The sequence below is a fragment of the Balaenoptera musculus genome, chromosome 7 (assembly GCF_009873245.2).
Source record: "Balaenoptera musculus isolate JJ_BM4_2016_0621 chromosome 7, mBalMus1.pri.v3, whole genome shotgun sequence".
In the NCBI taxonomy this organism is placed as follows: domain Eukaryota; kingdom Metazoa; phylum Chordata; class Mammalia; order Artiodactyla; family Balaenopteridae; genus Balaenoptera; species Balaenoptera musculus.
The window spans coordinates 47,569,710-47,585,804 of NC_045791.1; the positions used below are offsets into that span (position 1 = coordinate 47,569,710).

At 35.6% G+C, this 16,095-nt stretch overlaps 1 protein-coding gene across 1 annotated transcript in view; it reads left to right on the forward strand.

Annotated features, from left to right (window-relative positions):
* Positions 1-6,640: 6,640 nt before the first annotated feature.
* Positions 6,641-16,095, forward strand: part of CSRNP3 (cysteine and serine rich nuclear protein 3) — a 71,705-nt gene continuing 62,250 nt past the window's right edge. The window contains exon 1 of the mRNA XM_036858831.1: positions 6,641-6,818. Within this exon, the coding sequence (XP_036714726.1) occupies positions 6,671-6,818 (148 nt within the window). The 5' untranslated portion in view covers positions 6,641-6,670. The remainder of the gene's footprint in view (positions 6,819-16,095) is intronic.

Consider the following 16,095-nt stretch of genomic DNA (forward strand, 5'->3'; position numbering starts at 1 on the left):
CTTAATCCTGGCACTGGTGTTTCCTGTTCAAAGTGAACAGCCTGAGCTTATCAAAGTCGTTGGGAGAGAACAGTCATGGTTTCTTAGCTTTTTGTGCTTGCTGGAAGAATTTAATGAAGATGTAAAATAGATGATTTTGTTCTTTGACAAATCATGAAGAAACGTCCTTCATGTCAGGTTATAATGCAGTTAACATGCTGCTTTGATGTATGCCATATCACCAAGGCAGAAGGGTGTTTGTTAATGACCTTTGCAGTTAAAGGTTACTCTCATTTTGATCAACTACAAAACTAGCAAGCAAGCAATGCAAAGGATATACGCAGACTCCCAGGTAAAAGTGAACAGAGGGGCTCTAGACACCCCCTTTGTTCCTGAGAGAGGACCATGTAAAGCTCCCGGTTTAAGCAGCCTCCATGGAGTTAAGGACCTGCCAGGTCAAATGAACCAGGAACTCACAGCTCACCACCCTTTCTTTTATCAGGCCAGGGAAGAAACAGCATCTCACCAAAAAGACCTCCTCATTACCATATAAGGAAATTCTTGCCATGCCAGAATTACTTCCTTTTAAATTCATTTTTTTCCCGTGTCAGTGATAGGCCATGCCTGCCCTAAGCCTATTAACCGTCTCCCACCCCCTCACCTTTTTTTCAATTGTTTGATAAACTCTTGATTCACCCTAATAACCTGACATATTTTATTTACTGGGTTTTGTCTGATTGGTAAAGGACAGGAATATTCATGTATGGTATTTCCAGTTGGTAGGTGGCATTTTTTTATGTAGATGTTTTGTTGATTTTATAGTCATTCTACTTTCTCACCAAGAGCCAAGAGCACCAGTTAGGGTTGTTAGAAGAGATGCAGGCTGCCCAGTTAAATTTAAATTTCAGATAAGCAACAAATAATAAGTACAATTATATCTCAAATGCTATTTATTTTTTATCTAAAATTCAAATTTAACTGGGTGTCCTGTTTTAATTTGCTGAATATTTTACTTTGCTAAATCGGGCAACCCTAAAATGATTCTTCTCCAAATCAGACAACTTGCTCTTCAGAATTAGGAGATTGATGATGCTCTTAAGGCATTTTTCCTGTGGTCATTTCCCTATAATACAGAGCAAAACATTGGGAAATAGGGACAGAATGTAAGAAGAAAAAAGGATTAAACATTAGATGAATATAAATGGGATAGTAAGAACTCAATGAGTTACCTGGGAAAGCTATGAAATTTTTAGGCAGTCAAAAGAGAGGGATATGAACCAGATTCTAACAAATACCCAAAGTTTAGCTTCAGTAGTTCTTCCAGAGGCATTAAAATGTACATTTTTATCCAGTGTCTTACCTATCTTCACCCTGCAGCCTTCTGGTTTCCCACATTTTTTCCAGAAATATATTAAATAAAATAATTGTATTTACTTATAACCATAGAAAATCTAGTGTAGTTTATCAGTATCTTTTTGAGGAGAAATGGAAACATTTATACTTTTCTACTACTCTTTCTTTAAATGGGTCCAGAGACTTCTTACATCTAACACAAATATGAAATAAATAGTATATGATAATTAAGAATAACAGATATCCAAGATTACAAGATGTTTATTAGAGTTCTAAAATAAGGTAGTTCTTAATTGAATTTGGCAATAGAAAGGGCACTTAGGTGTAGGGAAAGAGGAATCCCAAACTGAGAAGCTGGCCAAGTGGTGAATTCATGGATGTTTTGCCGAAAGCCTTACTTTCGGTTTCAAGGTTCGTAGGATTCGCTCGCAAAATAACCACTCTACACTCATTTAAACAAGAATTTAGAGCGAGTTTATTGAATTAACAAATTACAGTATACTAATTAAGGAAAGAATAGTATAACTAACTAAGAAAGAATAGTAAAGGCAGAGGTTTATACATCACCGAGTTGGGGAAGCACCTACATCCAGGTCCAAGCAGCGCTGGGAAGTCCCTTGAACAGCAATCTGGAGTCCCAGTTGGGAAGGTCCCGGGCGGTGGGTCCACCCCTCGGGTGAGACTTCAGTTTGCCACTCGAAGGAGCCCAGCTTTTAGCACCAGGCCGCAGGCTGATAACAATCAGCCTCCTTGCAAGTCTGCAGCTCTGGTTGTTGTCATAAATGCCTCGGTCTTAACTCATAAGTTTTGGAATGTTCTTGATCCCCAGGGGCTGGCCAGACCCTCAAGGTGAAAGAAGTCCCATGACTTACTCTCTATCTTATCTAGGGGTTTATTATGGATTCTGGCCTGGGTGTAGCTCAGCAGTTTGGCATGCAGTCGGCTTTAGCACCATTGTCCAGTCAGAGAGGCCTGGTGCCGCCTCTGAAGCCTGAACAAGACTACTTTACTAGCTTCCCCAACAATGGGCTATATTAATAAGTGAAAAAGTTAGATAAATCAGTGTTAGACAAGGAAAGAATATTGGCTTTGCAATGCAATGGAACTTATTGAAGCCTCTGAGTGAGGTTCTCTGAGGTGATAGCAAATTGGCTGGCTCCTTGCCCACTGGCCACGTAGTCGAATGGTCGCGGGGCTGACACCTGACCCAAAATGGGCTAAAAGGTTGCTCATGCTTTGGAACATTAAACTTGAACTGTGAGACATAGAAGTTGCTGGGCTTAAACCTGGTAACTGTGGCGCTCTAAAAAAAAAGATCATGGAATTTCTACAACCATAATTCCAGAAGCTGTCCTTATTCCTGCAGTTCCTCAATTTTTCATTTCAGCTCTATCTTAGATTGCATGAACTAGTTCAGTATTTTTCCAACAGATGTCTTTGTGCTTAAGTTAGCTAGAATTGGCTTTTGGGTTGCTTGCAAGCAAAAAAAAAACCAAAAAATTGTATGACGTTTTGAGGTCAATTTCATCTCATTTTAATTCTCATCTAATCAAATATGCCAGATATTTTGTTAGGAGAGATAGAGTGGTGAATGAGATGTACATGATTCTGCTTATGGAGCTTTTAGTCTATCAGAGAAAATAGACACTGACAAAATAATTAAAGTATGGAAATAGAAGGGTTTCATTCATTCATCAAACAAATATTTATTGAGCCTCTATTAGATATAAAGCATTGTTCTAGACCCTTGGAACATCAGTACAGAGATCCCTGCCCTGGTATCTTCCAGCAGGGGATAAAAAAGAATTAGTAAACCTAAAAATACATAAATAAATAATATGGATTTAGGAGGTGGTAAGTGCTGTGGGAAAAGGAATCAAAGAGTAGATCGGAAAGAATCATGCATACATCAAAAGGCTTAGAGTCCAGAGAGAAAAAGCAGGTTGGAGAAACTGAATTATTATTAGCGCTGAAATATTGGCAAAAAGGCCAATGGCTCAAAAAGAAGATGAAGTTAGCCAGAGTTAGCCAGAGTATATTGTTAAGGACTTTATAAGCCATTTTGAGGATTTTGAACTTTATCCTAAGGTAATCCAAAGCCACTTAAGAGTTTTAAGCTGCTGAACATGATCACATTTGCAATTTAAATTTATCATTGTGCCTCCAACCTGGAAAGCCCATTGAAAGCAAACAGTAGTGGATGTGAGAGAATAATTAGGATGTGGCTGTGCTAGTCCAAATGAGAAATGGTGATACCCTTGATTAACATGTGTTTCTTGAATTGGAAAATGGTAGCTGTGTTTAAATGGCTGATAACGAGACTTAGATTCTCAGCTTATCATATTTAGAGTAAATTAATGCCTGTTCAGGTTTATCTTCTGTTCTTTGAGCTTTGATGCTGTTTGCCAATTTGAAATGTTGACCACTTTTTCACTGGCTTCATACCTACCAAGTTTAATTATGCCTCGTCTTTGGGAACAAAAATATATTATTAAATGACTATTTAAGGAGCTATGGCAGCCACAGGACAAGCATTGATTCTGCTCACTTGCATCTCTACCTAGCTAGCCACCTATTGTCGTCCTCAAATTCTGAGAGAACCAATACAGGGTACAAGCAAACCAAGTATATACAACTCCTTTATTAACAGGGTCTTTTCCCTAAATTCTTGTATTCTTTTCTTTCCTAGTGAGCTAGCATAGATGCTGTAGGAGAAAACCACATGCTCCCTTTACCATTCCACTATTAGGTCTTGATCAAGGTTTATATACTTGTAAGCAATAGGTCATTTGGCCCTCATAATTCATTATGACATCTTGTTACGCTCACATAATATTTTTTAAAGGCCGTGAAACTAGACAGGTGTTATGCTTGGTTGCTGCACAAGCAATTTAGCACTTAACCAGTTTCATGGGTATAAGTTAAAGTTATGCCCACCTGTAATTATTTGAATGTTTAATTTCCAGCATAGATACTAATCCCACCTTAAACAGTCAGTTCTTTGGCCCTTTGACCTGGGAATAGCTCAGGCTCTTTCAGTCTCAAAGAGGTAGACAGAAATTACAGCCAACCTTCAACTCCATTGCTTCAAGTCTTGCCAGTACAAATGTAATAACAAAGGGAAAAGAGACTTTTGAATTCCCTTATCATCCCTCCAAAAATTTCCCCTCTCATGCTTGAGGAAGCGAGAAAGGAAGAGAAGAGTACCACATACCACATTTTGCCATGTTTGAATATAGTTCCCTTTGGTCCAGTTGGGTATCCTTGAGAAATCTGCCTTTCTTAAGGAAGCTGGGGGAGGTCAGTTGGGAAAGTGGAGCTTAAGGACATGGTTTTTAACTGTTCCCATTGCAATATCTTATTATAAAAATGTACTTTTTAAACATGGGTTTCCATTTTGTATTATTTTGTGTCTTGGTGTCTCTCCCTCATGAATTACTTTGCATCTTGTTTGAAGTGAACAATTTTAAAATTTATATCCTGTCCTACTTTTATTTCAGGAACTTTACTTAAAATATCTGTTTTTCTCTCCACCCTCTCAGATATGCATGAACATCTTATGCATTTCACACTCTTTAAGATGGAGAAAATAATAAGCTAATCTGAATAGTGGTAAAATCAGTCAGAGTAGAGATTTTATTCTCAAAAGAATAGACAGTGTAGTATCTTCTTATTGCTATCAGTTATCTCTATTGTTAATATAAGTCATGAAAAAGACAGAAATTAGTAAAACAAGGCAGTAGAACATGAATTTGGAGGTTATTCTCAATTCCATGCAGCCCAGCAAAGTGGATGCTTGCTCCTTGGGAGCAGGTAACACATTCTACTCCTTTTTGTATCCCCTACTCCATCCCAGGAGGCAAGCATATGCATACCAGTTGCTAAACACGTGAATAGATGAGTAGAGTAAGTTGAAATTAATGATACTTAAGAGACATCTAATACTGTACTTATAGAATTCACACCAGTGATGGACGAAGAAGATTTTTACTAGGAATTGAGTGCTGGGTTATTTAACTCTCTAGGGCTGGTGTGTGGACACACCCAAGGAAGGAAAAGTCCAAGGAAGGAAAAGTCCAAGGAAGGAGCTACTGGAGAACAGACTAGAAATTAGACAACTGGCCCTCCAATTTGAGGATGTATCAGAATTACCTGGAGGGCTTCATAAAGCAGAGTCCTAGGCCCTACCCTCTGGGAGTTTCTGCTTCAGGAGATCTGGAATGAGGCTTGAGAATTTGCATTTCCCTCCCAGGTGATGCTTATGCTGCTAATCCTAGTAGCCGACTTTGAAAACTACTGGATTAAAATTTGGAAATCTGGCCCAGCTAAGGGGATCTGGTCAGGCTGCCTGCTCTGTGATCTGCATAGAGAAGGGGTTATTACAGAGATTTCTGAGGGCAGTTGCCTAGATAATATAACTAAGAACTCAAAAGAGAGTTAAAATCAGCTGACATAATGAGATGGAAGATAGAATGCATGGAATCAATTTAGCAATACTTTCAGCTAAGTTAAATTAATTTAACAATGTAAGACCATCACATATATCTAAGCTAATTTATATATGTTATTCCTGAAAATATTCTTACACTGCAAGGAAAGTTTATGCCCTTCAGCTGACTATGTATATGTCAAGGTAAATGGGGAAGGTGGAGAAAGGGCAGCTCAAGGAGAGGGGAAAACCCATTCATCCTAGAGAAAGGATTTAGGAGAAACCGTACCCACTCCCCACACCTCACTCTTCCCACCCAACTAGTGCTATGTCCTGACTAATGAGCCTTAGGAGGTTTCCGAAACAGTGGCAACAGCTTCAGCAACCAGGCGTCATAGGGACATACTTCACCCTATTGTAATATTTCAATGGAAACTACCTAAAATTTAGACCTGATTTCATACAGTGCTCAGCTAATTAGGTTTCTGACATTTTAAAACTTGAGTGTGAAGTCTTTGCGTACTTACATGTGTTCCTTCCAGCAATCATTTAGGACTTTGGGGAACATTGACATTTATGTTCGATACAGAATTTTATGGACTTAGGTGGATTTTCTCAATCTGCCAACAAAAAGGAATAAAGGTATTGCATTAAAATGAACTATGTCTAAAAAAGTTGACACATGTTGGTAAGCAAATGGTCAAATGCTCATATTTAATTTAATGTTTGTTAATTTGAAAATGTTTTTAAAAAACTGCTTAGTGAACCTTTCAAGGGAAAGCTCAGCTCATGTATAAAAAGCCACATAAAAATGACTCCGGGGACCTTGGCTGCACATCCAGCGGTCAGATATTTCAATGCTCTGTTGCTCCCGTTCCTGCTACAGGTCCATGTGACAGCGCTGCAGCGATGAGTGGAATTTTAAAGAGGAAGTTTGAAGAAGTTGACGGCTCCTCCCCCTGCTCCTCTGTGCGGGAATCAGATGATGAAGTTTCCAGCAGTGACAGTGCTGACAGTGGGGACAGCGTCAATCCATCCACTTCCAATCATTTTCCCCGTGAGTATGGAAACTATACCTGAAACTGACTGTCTGCTTCTACAGTGAAAATAACTGTATCATCTTGGTCATTTTTTAACTTTTATTACTAGTTTGTTTTTGTTTTTACAATTGAGCTAAAAACAAAACATGATTAAGTAAAAATGAAATATTTCTGAGGCATCAGTGGGTTCCTTTATTTAGAATGCTTTTGGGAGTGGGTTATTTGATAGTGTTAACCAACTGATTCAATGGAAAAAAATGCCATTTTATTATTATTACTTTTCAAAGGAAGCACCCTACTCCAACAGTAGATGGGGAAAGACAAGTCCAGGCCCAAAAAAATGTATCCTCCCATAGCTGAAATGATATTCTAGGAGGAAAAAAAAGTGGGGAGGATGTATTTGGCAGTGGAAGGTCTAGGTTCAGAGGGAAAGAGCATAGCCAACCATGCGTTAAGAAATGAAAAAGCAGCAAAACTCTCCCAAATGTGCGAGCGCAGTTTATACCTCTTTTCCACTCATCCCGTTATTCTCTTATCCTTAAGAATAATATTTAAAGCCCACAAAGAAAAAAAAGGTGTATGCTTTCTCTTTTTCCTTTTTCTGCCACACTGTAACATCACTCCTTCCTGTCAGACAAGGTGAGGTTTGAAGGACCGACAGGAAGATTTTGTAAGGAAATACAATCTACAAGCTAAAGGAGACTGACTATTAATAGCTAAATAATCTTGAATTTATATTTACAACAGGAAGATTTTAATATATCATGATATCATAGTAGGTAACTAGTCTTAGTTTTTTTATTTTTCAGTTAAGTAGCTGATTTTATTAATATGTGATTGCATAACATAAAATTTATTTTAGAAATGTGACAACGCAGAAAACCAAGAGAATTAACCATATTTTTAAGAGGTAATAAGGAACTCAGTAAAACTATTGAACAAGAAACAAACATACAAAATCGACAGCATTCCTTTAAGCAAGCAAAATTAATAGAAAATGTAATGAAAGGGCAACTACACTTATTATAACAGAAAAAATCATCAAATATTCAGGGACAAGGTTATTGTGTGATGTAGGTGATCTTCAAATACATTTACATATATCATTATGATGTGAAATGAGCTTGGGTTTGATTCAAAAGTAGGTATATGTTTACCTATTTGCCCTTAATATTAAGGCCAAATATTAATTTCTTAATATTGAAAGAAATATTAAGATTAATATTGATCTTCTGTGAAGATCAAAGAGCAAGCGAGATAATACATATGAAGGAACTTTATAAAATGTCAAGTACTAAGCACATGTTATATTAAAAATTATTCTCATAGCTAACATTTACTGGGTACATGCTGTGATTCAGTAGTTTTATATACATTATTCCTACTCTTTATAGCAATCCTGGAAGTACCATTACCTTCAATTTACAGAGGAAATGACTGAGGATCAAAGAGGCTAAACATCTTGCCCAAGATCACACAGGATTAAAGCCTAGACATACATATACACACACACACATATATATATGTCCATATATTTATGTGTTCCACCCCATAGTCTTCACATTTTCCATTATCTCATTCTGCCCTTTAGTTATGTAATATTGGACATATCTTTAAAATGTGATTTATTGTGAGTTAGAAAAAACACTGGAATTAATGAAGAGACAGGTTATGTTTCTGGATATAAAGGTAAATCTGTTAAAGCTTTCCACATTAATTTATGAATATAAAAGGATAATCTCAATAAAACCCTCAATTGGATTTTCTTAGAAGGTGATGGAATAATAAAAATCCATTTGGAAAAATAAGCTAATGAGAATAAAGGGATTTTTTTAAAAGAAGCCATAAATGTTGAAAAGCCACTCCAGATATCAAATAATAGCAGAAAATTACATAGTTTAACATTTTCAGTACCATGTTAGATCTCGGAAAATAGAGAAAAATCTCAACATAGTATAGATAAGAATTATATATATATATATATATATATACACACGCATATATGTATATGAATAGGGCATTATAAAACAATGGGAAAGAGGAGTATTTAATAAATGGTTTTGGTATTAGAGTTTGAAAAAGAAAAATTTAGATATACATCTCACAACATTGCCAAAATACATTTCAGATAGATTAAGTAGACGAATATTTTTAAAAATCAAATCACGGGGGAAGTTTCATATTTGGTAGGATTGTTATCTGAGCGTTGAAGTAACATAAAAAAGTTACATTGCAAAATACTTAACATATTTATATAAAAATATTAAACATACCTGATCCCCAAAAAAACCCAAAGTAAAAGTAAAATAATCTATATTGGAAAAAAAATGTTTGCTGTTAATATGGTAAAGCATTATTGTCTGAATAGTGAATAAAAAAACACATAAATTTTTATATAAATTAAGATACACACCCGCAAACATAATCTACATGATATGAAATATGATTAGCAAATATTTTGAAGCATTTAACACCAGTAGTAATAACAACACAGATTAAAATAATACTAATGAGATTTCATTAGTATGAAATCATGGAAATTTCATCTCCTTGAAATTAGTGTTCCTCCCTCCAACAGAAAATACTAATACTAAGTGCTGGTGAAGGTCGCAGTACAAATTTTGCATACATCCATATTGCTGTTGATGGCAATGAAATTTATAAAAGTGTCTGTTTAGCACTTTGGAAATATAAGAGCCATAATGATATTCATATCTATAAGTCTGTACTTCAGAGAATTTATCTGAAGGGGGAAACGTCAAAAACATGGGGGAAAATGCATAACTGAAAATGTTGGTTGTTGAGGGAAATAACAAAAACTGGGAACTGGGGCAGGGAAGAGGAAGGTAACATGTCTAAGAGTGGGAAATTGATGCATTAAGTTATGGTAGCTTATACAATTAATTAATTTACATGATAAGTATGAAGACAGGAGATAATGTTAAGAAAAGCAGAACACAAAATTTTACCTACACTGTCAGGGAAAGTCTCTGTATCATAATGGCAAAGAATGGTAAGGTGCTTTAAAAACTGAAAATGATTTGATTTGTTGACGTATTAGAATGATAGATTAATTTTCGTATTTATTAATTTTTATTTCAGTTAATATTTATACATCCCACAACAAAGAAATTTTAAATTTAAACTAAAATGATAACTGTAGTTCTGATTGTGTTTATGTAAGCAAATGGCATGATCAGCTAAATCATGCAACACTTCAGCTAACTAGTAAAGGGTTTTTATGAGTTATGTCCAACAGATGTTATTTTTCCTGTTGAAGAAAATAGACATATTTTGTGATGCCCAAGAATTTACTGAAATTTTCAACTCATCATTTATTATCAGTGGTAGTTGGCAATGGTTAGTTTACGAAATTACTGATTTAACTTTATATTAACTGAAATCTGGAGGAGATTTTTCATGATTTTTAAAGATAATTAAATGATTGATTTAATAAAAAGTGCCTTTTTGATTTAATAGTCTGTTTAGTTCACCATATTCACATTATGGAGAAGGAGAAAAAGAAAAGTGAGAGAAAAAAACCCCAAAAAATCAAAAAACAAAAATTCTCCCTCAAATATTTGCTGTATAAAAGATCTGAATGTGTTAACCAATGTAAAAGAAATAGTTTAAAAGATTTCTTGTTTCTAGAAATGTATTTCAGATTATTTGCTAGCCCCAAATTGATGCACAAATTTTTATAAAATGTTTTATTTTTTTTTCAGCTAAAGTACAGTGATCTTATCTGCATATGAATCTATGAACATACATTTTTAGAAATATTGTTATTGATGAATCTTATTTCTTTAATATATTTTTCTACTTTCAAGAATAAAAGTAGTTACCTTAGAGTAAAAATGGATTTTTGATGACTGTCAAATTTGTGTAGTATTAGGAAACCAAATTTAGCTTCACACTGAGATCTTTTAAGATACAGTTATTTAAATCTCACTCATCATGAGCTCATCTTTCAAGTTTAAAATGTCAGATGCACTCAGTGCTTTATAAGCATTAACATATTGCATAACATAACATTTTGTTATCATTGCAAATATAGGAATTGATAAAACTGTGTGGTACAAGTCAGCAGCTATGGTAGTAGAAAATTCCATCTATTCTAAGCTTTCTATAAGCTATTCAACTTGCAGCACATCACATTATGATATTAAAAGCTTCAAAATATAAATCAGTAAAGGCATTATGGCTTTTACCTTGGACTTTTGAGTTTTGCTAGGCAACTAGCATACTTACCAGCAATGAACCAAGGTCATATCTTATACTTCCCTTGAGATAGAAGTAGCTGGATTCTGTATTGCTGTGGAAAGCTTTGCTTCATCAAATCCCTGTGGCTCTATAGCCAATCAGCCTGTACTTGAGTGCTGTCAAAAGGAGAGCTACAAAGAAGCTGGAATGATTTTTTTTTTCTACCCTCTCAAGGTTCCTGGCACTTCACACGAGTAATGAGAAGCTGTATCATGAAAGGAACACATTTTTCCTGAAACAGAGTGTTTCTACAGATAAATATATAGTATTTAGGAGTGGAAATATCAAAAGGCAAAATGATAGGTATTCTAAATTGCACATGAAAACAGGTAGTGGATGTCTTATATAGGGATAAGAGTTTCTAATTTACACTTTCACATTCTTGGGTTCATTTGATATCCTAAAATTGTTGTGTGATTAGGAGCCATTATTGTACCCACTTTATAAAAGTAGAAATTAACATTCAGAGATATATTATTAATTTATCCAATGGCTGAGATTTTAATCTGTTTTCCTCCCTCCTTCCTTCCTTTCTTTCTTACTTCCCTCTCTTTTCTCTCTGAATACACAGGACATAAATACGCTGCCATGTGCACCCAAGTCACAGTCTTCCTCCAATGTCATTTCCCTTGCAATGAGTGCACATTTCATAGTGGGATTAGAGATAAAAAATTCAAAAGAAATCAGATCTTGACATGAAATTTTGTAGTGGAAGTATGACCAAAACATATCTATTCTCTTTACCAAGCAGTTAAAATGCATTGAAAATCTAGATTCAGTTTTGACAAATACAGTGTATCTTATGTTACAGTCTCTGTGGTAGGTGCTTTCAGACATGTCAAAATGATAGACTGCAAGTAATAAATACAACTCAGAGATACAGTGACAGGTCATGTCTACTCAGCATTGTGATATTAATTTGAGAACTTACTATAGCAAAGACAAACATAGCAATCTATCCCTAGGTCAATGATTTTTCACACAATGGAGGAGTGTTAAGGCAGAAACTGAACATAGAAATTTTAGAGAAGTCTTTGAGCAGGACTTAGGACCACATGACCCTCAAAAGCTCCTTACTACCCTGTAATAATATGGTTCTAAGAACAAGGATCAAAATAACGTCTTAAGTTAGAGCAGACACCAAGTGGGAAAAGATAAGCAGCGTAGGTCAAGGCACCTCTGATAAGCTATTAATTTAAGACATCTCCAGACACTGACTCTCTGCAGCTCCTTATGTTGGAAAAGAACCAAATAGCCTGGCCTTGTGAGATCAGACCTGGAACCAGTTGCACATCTATTATACTAGGTCATGTCCCTATCTGAACACCAGACATGGACCAGTTGAGTCATTAAGTATTAAGTTTAGTTTAGTGGAAATGTGAGAGTTTAAGTAGTTGGGACAATTACGAGTGGAGGAAATAGATACGAGTTAGTGGTCCATTTGGAAAATACTCACTTGAATGTACTATAAAAGCCGTTGACTGATACAGTGGAATTGTTTTCAGATCATTTCATCTGAGAGATCTGAGAGATCCAGTACGATAAATCAGAAATAGTCAACAATTGCTGCCTCCTCTGACCTTACTTAGACCATCCTTCAGGTTGAAATGTCTTCTACTCTGCCTCTCAATCTCTAACTATAAAGTTCTGTACCTGCTACAAGGCTCATATCAAATATTTCTTTCTCCATGAACACTTTACCATGTCTCTCATGGTACTCATCCTCTTTGCTTGAATCTCCCGGTATTTCACCAACATTCAAAACCTTTGGCAATGGTTTTCTAACTTCTTTCCATCCCAGTATTGCCCACCAAACCATGATGTCAGTAGCCATGTGATGGCTCATTGAACCATTAGCCTCATGTTTCCTTGACCACCTCTATTCTGGAGTCTTCCATTCCATTCACGTCCTTTACCTCCACTCCATATAGCTGCTTACGTCCACAGCTTCACCCAGGATAGTTCTATAAACTAGTACAGCTCTATCACCGAAATACCAAACTTCAGTGTTCCAAACTCAGACCATAACCTGTTTTCCTTCCACTTCCTTTCTCCCCCTACCCACTTTTTTTTACCGCATCTTGTTTTCCCCCAACATAGCACCCACGTCTTGTCTTTACATATCTTTCCACTCTACCCTTCACATTCGCTCCATTATTTCAGCTTTTTATTTTTTTATTTTTTTTGGAGACTTGGACTCTTAACCATTTTCCTCCCATATCCTTCACTCCATATTTCCTTTTTATTCGAAACATCCAAACACTTTAAGGAAGTTTTGGAGAAAATGACGAAACTGTATGTTTTCAAACTCAGCTGCCTGTTACTGACACAAAACACCCTCCTAAGGTTCCCACGGTCATTTTCTCTTCTATCTCAAAGAGCGGAGTCTGAGTCATCAGACTCATCAAGTGCCTCCACCTCCTACCTCATATTCAACAGATCACCTTGCCTTCACTGTGAATGCTACCTTCCTGTTTGTCCTCATCTGCATGTCCTTACATTCTATCTTTAAGCAGGGCCGTCAAAATGAGTTTTAAAAGAATGAGTGTAAGCTCATCAAAGGCAGGAACTCAGTCTTTGTATGCCTAGTATCTAGTAGGCACTTAATAAATATTGGATAACAGATTGAACGGAAGAGTCAGGTTTATATATATGTATACAACATACGTGTGTGTGTGTATATATGTGTGTGTATATATATATATATATATATATATACTGTTGAGTGAAATACACAAGTTGCAAATAAGACAGTACTTACATAATTAAAACACACAGACAACACTCTATTTTATGGAAGTAAAAATATACATAGGAAGGGCTGATACACAACAACGTGAGGATTGGTTCCTCTAGAGAGAAAGGATATAAGAAGGGGTGGTGGCTGCTTTAGCTGTACTTTCTCACTTTCACTTAGATTTTAAAAGGAGCAATCTAAAATAAGTACGCAAAATATTAACATCCATTAAATGTGGGTAGTAAGTACATGTTACGTCTGGAAGTTTCAAACATTTTATAATTTTTAGCAAGTTTTACATATCTTTCACTTGGGATAAAAGTCTACGGATCACCCCACTATCCCCATCCCCATTATATTCTTTCTCAGCACTCTTTTTTTTCTTTCATAGCACATACCACAATTTGCAATTATTTTATAGTGTATTTGTTTACTTTGTGTATCTGTTTTGTTTACCACTGTATTCCTAATAGGGAAAGGCAAAAGAGCCCTGCAGCACATTAGAAACTTCCAGGCCAAATTTGGTCGTTAAGTAGAACTAAATTTAATATATACATTCAGAGCCTTCCTCTTGTCCACAATGATAGCCAAGTGACGTTGTCAAATTTTTTCCTGAAATCCTTTCACGTACCTTCATTGCCTATGTCCTAAAATGTAGGGAGCCATCTCTTCCCCAGGTGTCAGGCTCCAGGCTGCACAGTGACATCTAGAAAAATCACCATTGAAATTTGCTTCTTGTACTTATAAAATACACTATACACTGTTATACTGTATATACAGTAAATCCCACATAACATTTTTGTCTCTTCTGTGGTGTTAATATAGAACATTGTTTCTTTATTTGATTATCAGTGAAGTAGCTGCTTGTGTTTGGGAGCTATTGTAAAAAGAAAAATATTTAGGTTTGCTATGGCTTTGCTTTCCCTAGCGCATCAGGTGAATTTGTGAGAATGAGACTCTACTGCAAATTCCTTCAATTTGTTGTAACTGAAAAAGCCACAACCGAGGAGCCAGAAGATCCTCAGTCTAGTTTTAGTTGTTACAAGTAGCTCTGACCGTGATTATATCATGTTTTTTCATTTGCAAAATGTGAAAATAGATTGATTTTAAGGTATTTTAAATTGCATAAGATTCAGGTAATCCTTCTTCCCTCCAAATATAATATGCCTCTGATAGTCTTTTTCGCTTGAGTTATTTATAGTATTGTATTTGAGGACATCTTTGTGTTTTCAGTGTTTATGCTTGTGTACTATTAGTGTACCCATATATTCAAGTCCAATCGAATATCCCATCTGGTGCTTTTAGTTTGTAGATTCCACCCTCCAAAAAGAAGACAATCATGTGAGTTATTTTAATTGATGACATTTTGGGCTGTCTTGATTAAACAGATAATGCACTCAAAGAATAGTACATTAGAACTGTAAAAAAGACAGTTTCATAAGGACTGAGTAAAATTAAGTGATGACGGTTGGAATAAGGAGTTGTGTATGTTGTTCTGTTGACAGTGAAATGTTGGAGAATAAATAGAATATTCATGTACTTACGATTTTAAAAATTATCTTCAAAGCTGTCTTTATCTGAAATGTATAAGTGAACACTCCAGAACATCTCATTACCACAAAGGAATATTCTAACTAAAAATTTCTAAAGAAAGATGCAAAAGAATGATGCATTGGAAGGAATGTTTTATCTGGAATATGTTTAAAATGCATAGTCATTTGAAGCCATGGAACGTTATTTATAAAACTAAATATCTACATTTGTCTCATTTATGTGCTAATTGTGTTTTAATATTGGTAGGGTCAACCCTACTTGTCAACAGAATGTACGGGCATTTAAGCAGTATATTTTAAGAGGCTTTTCTGTCCTAAAATATCTTCTACCACATGATTGGAATTCCCACCATTAATGTTATCGCTTTGGGATGATTCCTTTGGAATGTCTATTAAAATCCACATATAGGTGGCCTATCTAGTCTATCTAGTAGCTAAAAATGTAATGTCTATACGCAAATTGCTTATATTCTCATCAAAGATTGTCTGCTCGGGGGCAAGTAATGTAATATCTCTGATGTTTAGTTTCCTCATCTATAAATACCAATAAAAAATAGTACCTACATTATAAGTTTAATGGTGGCTTAAATGGGCGATATAGGCAAAATGCTTTACATTGTACTTGATATTTAGTAAGTGCCCAAGAAGTGTTAGCTGTGATGATGATAATGGTTCCAATGAGGGACAACACAAATTTTATTAACAATTATTTTGGAAAACTACCTATGCAGAGAATAGCTC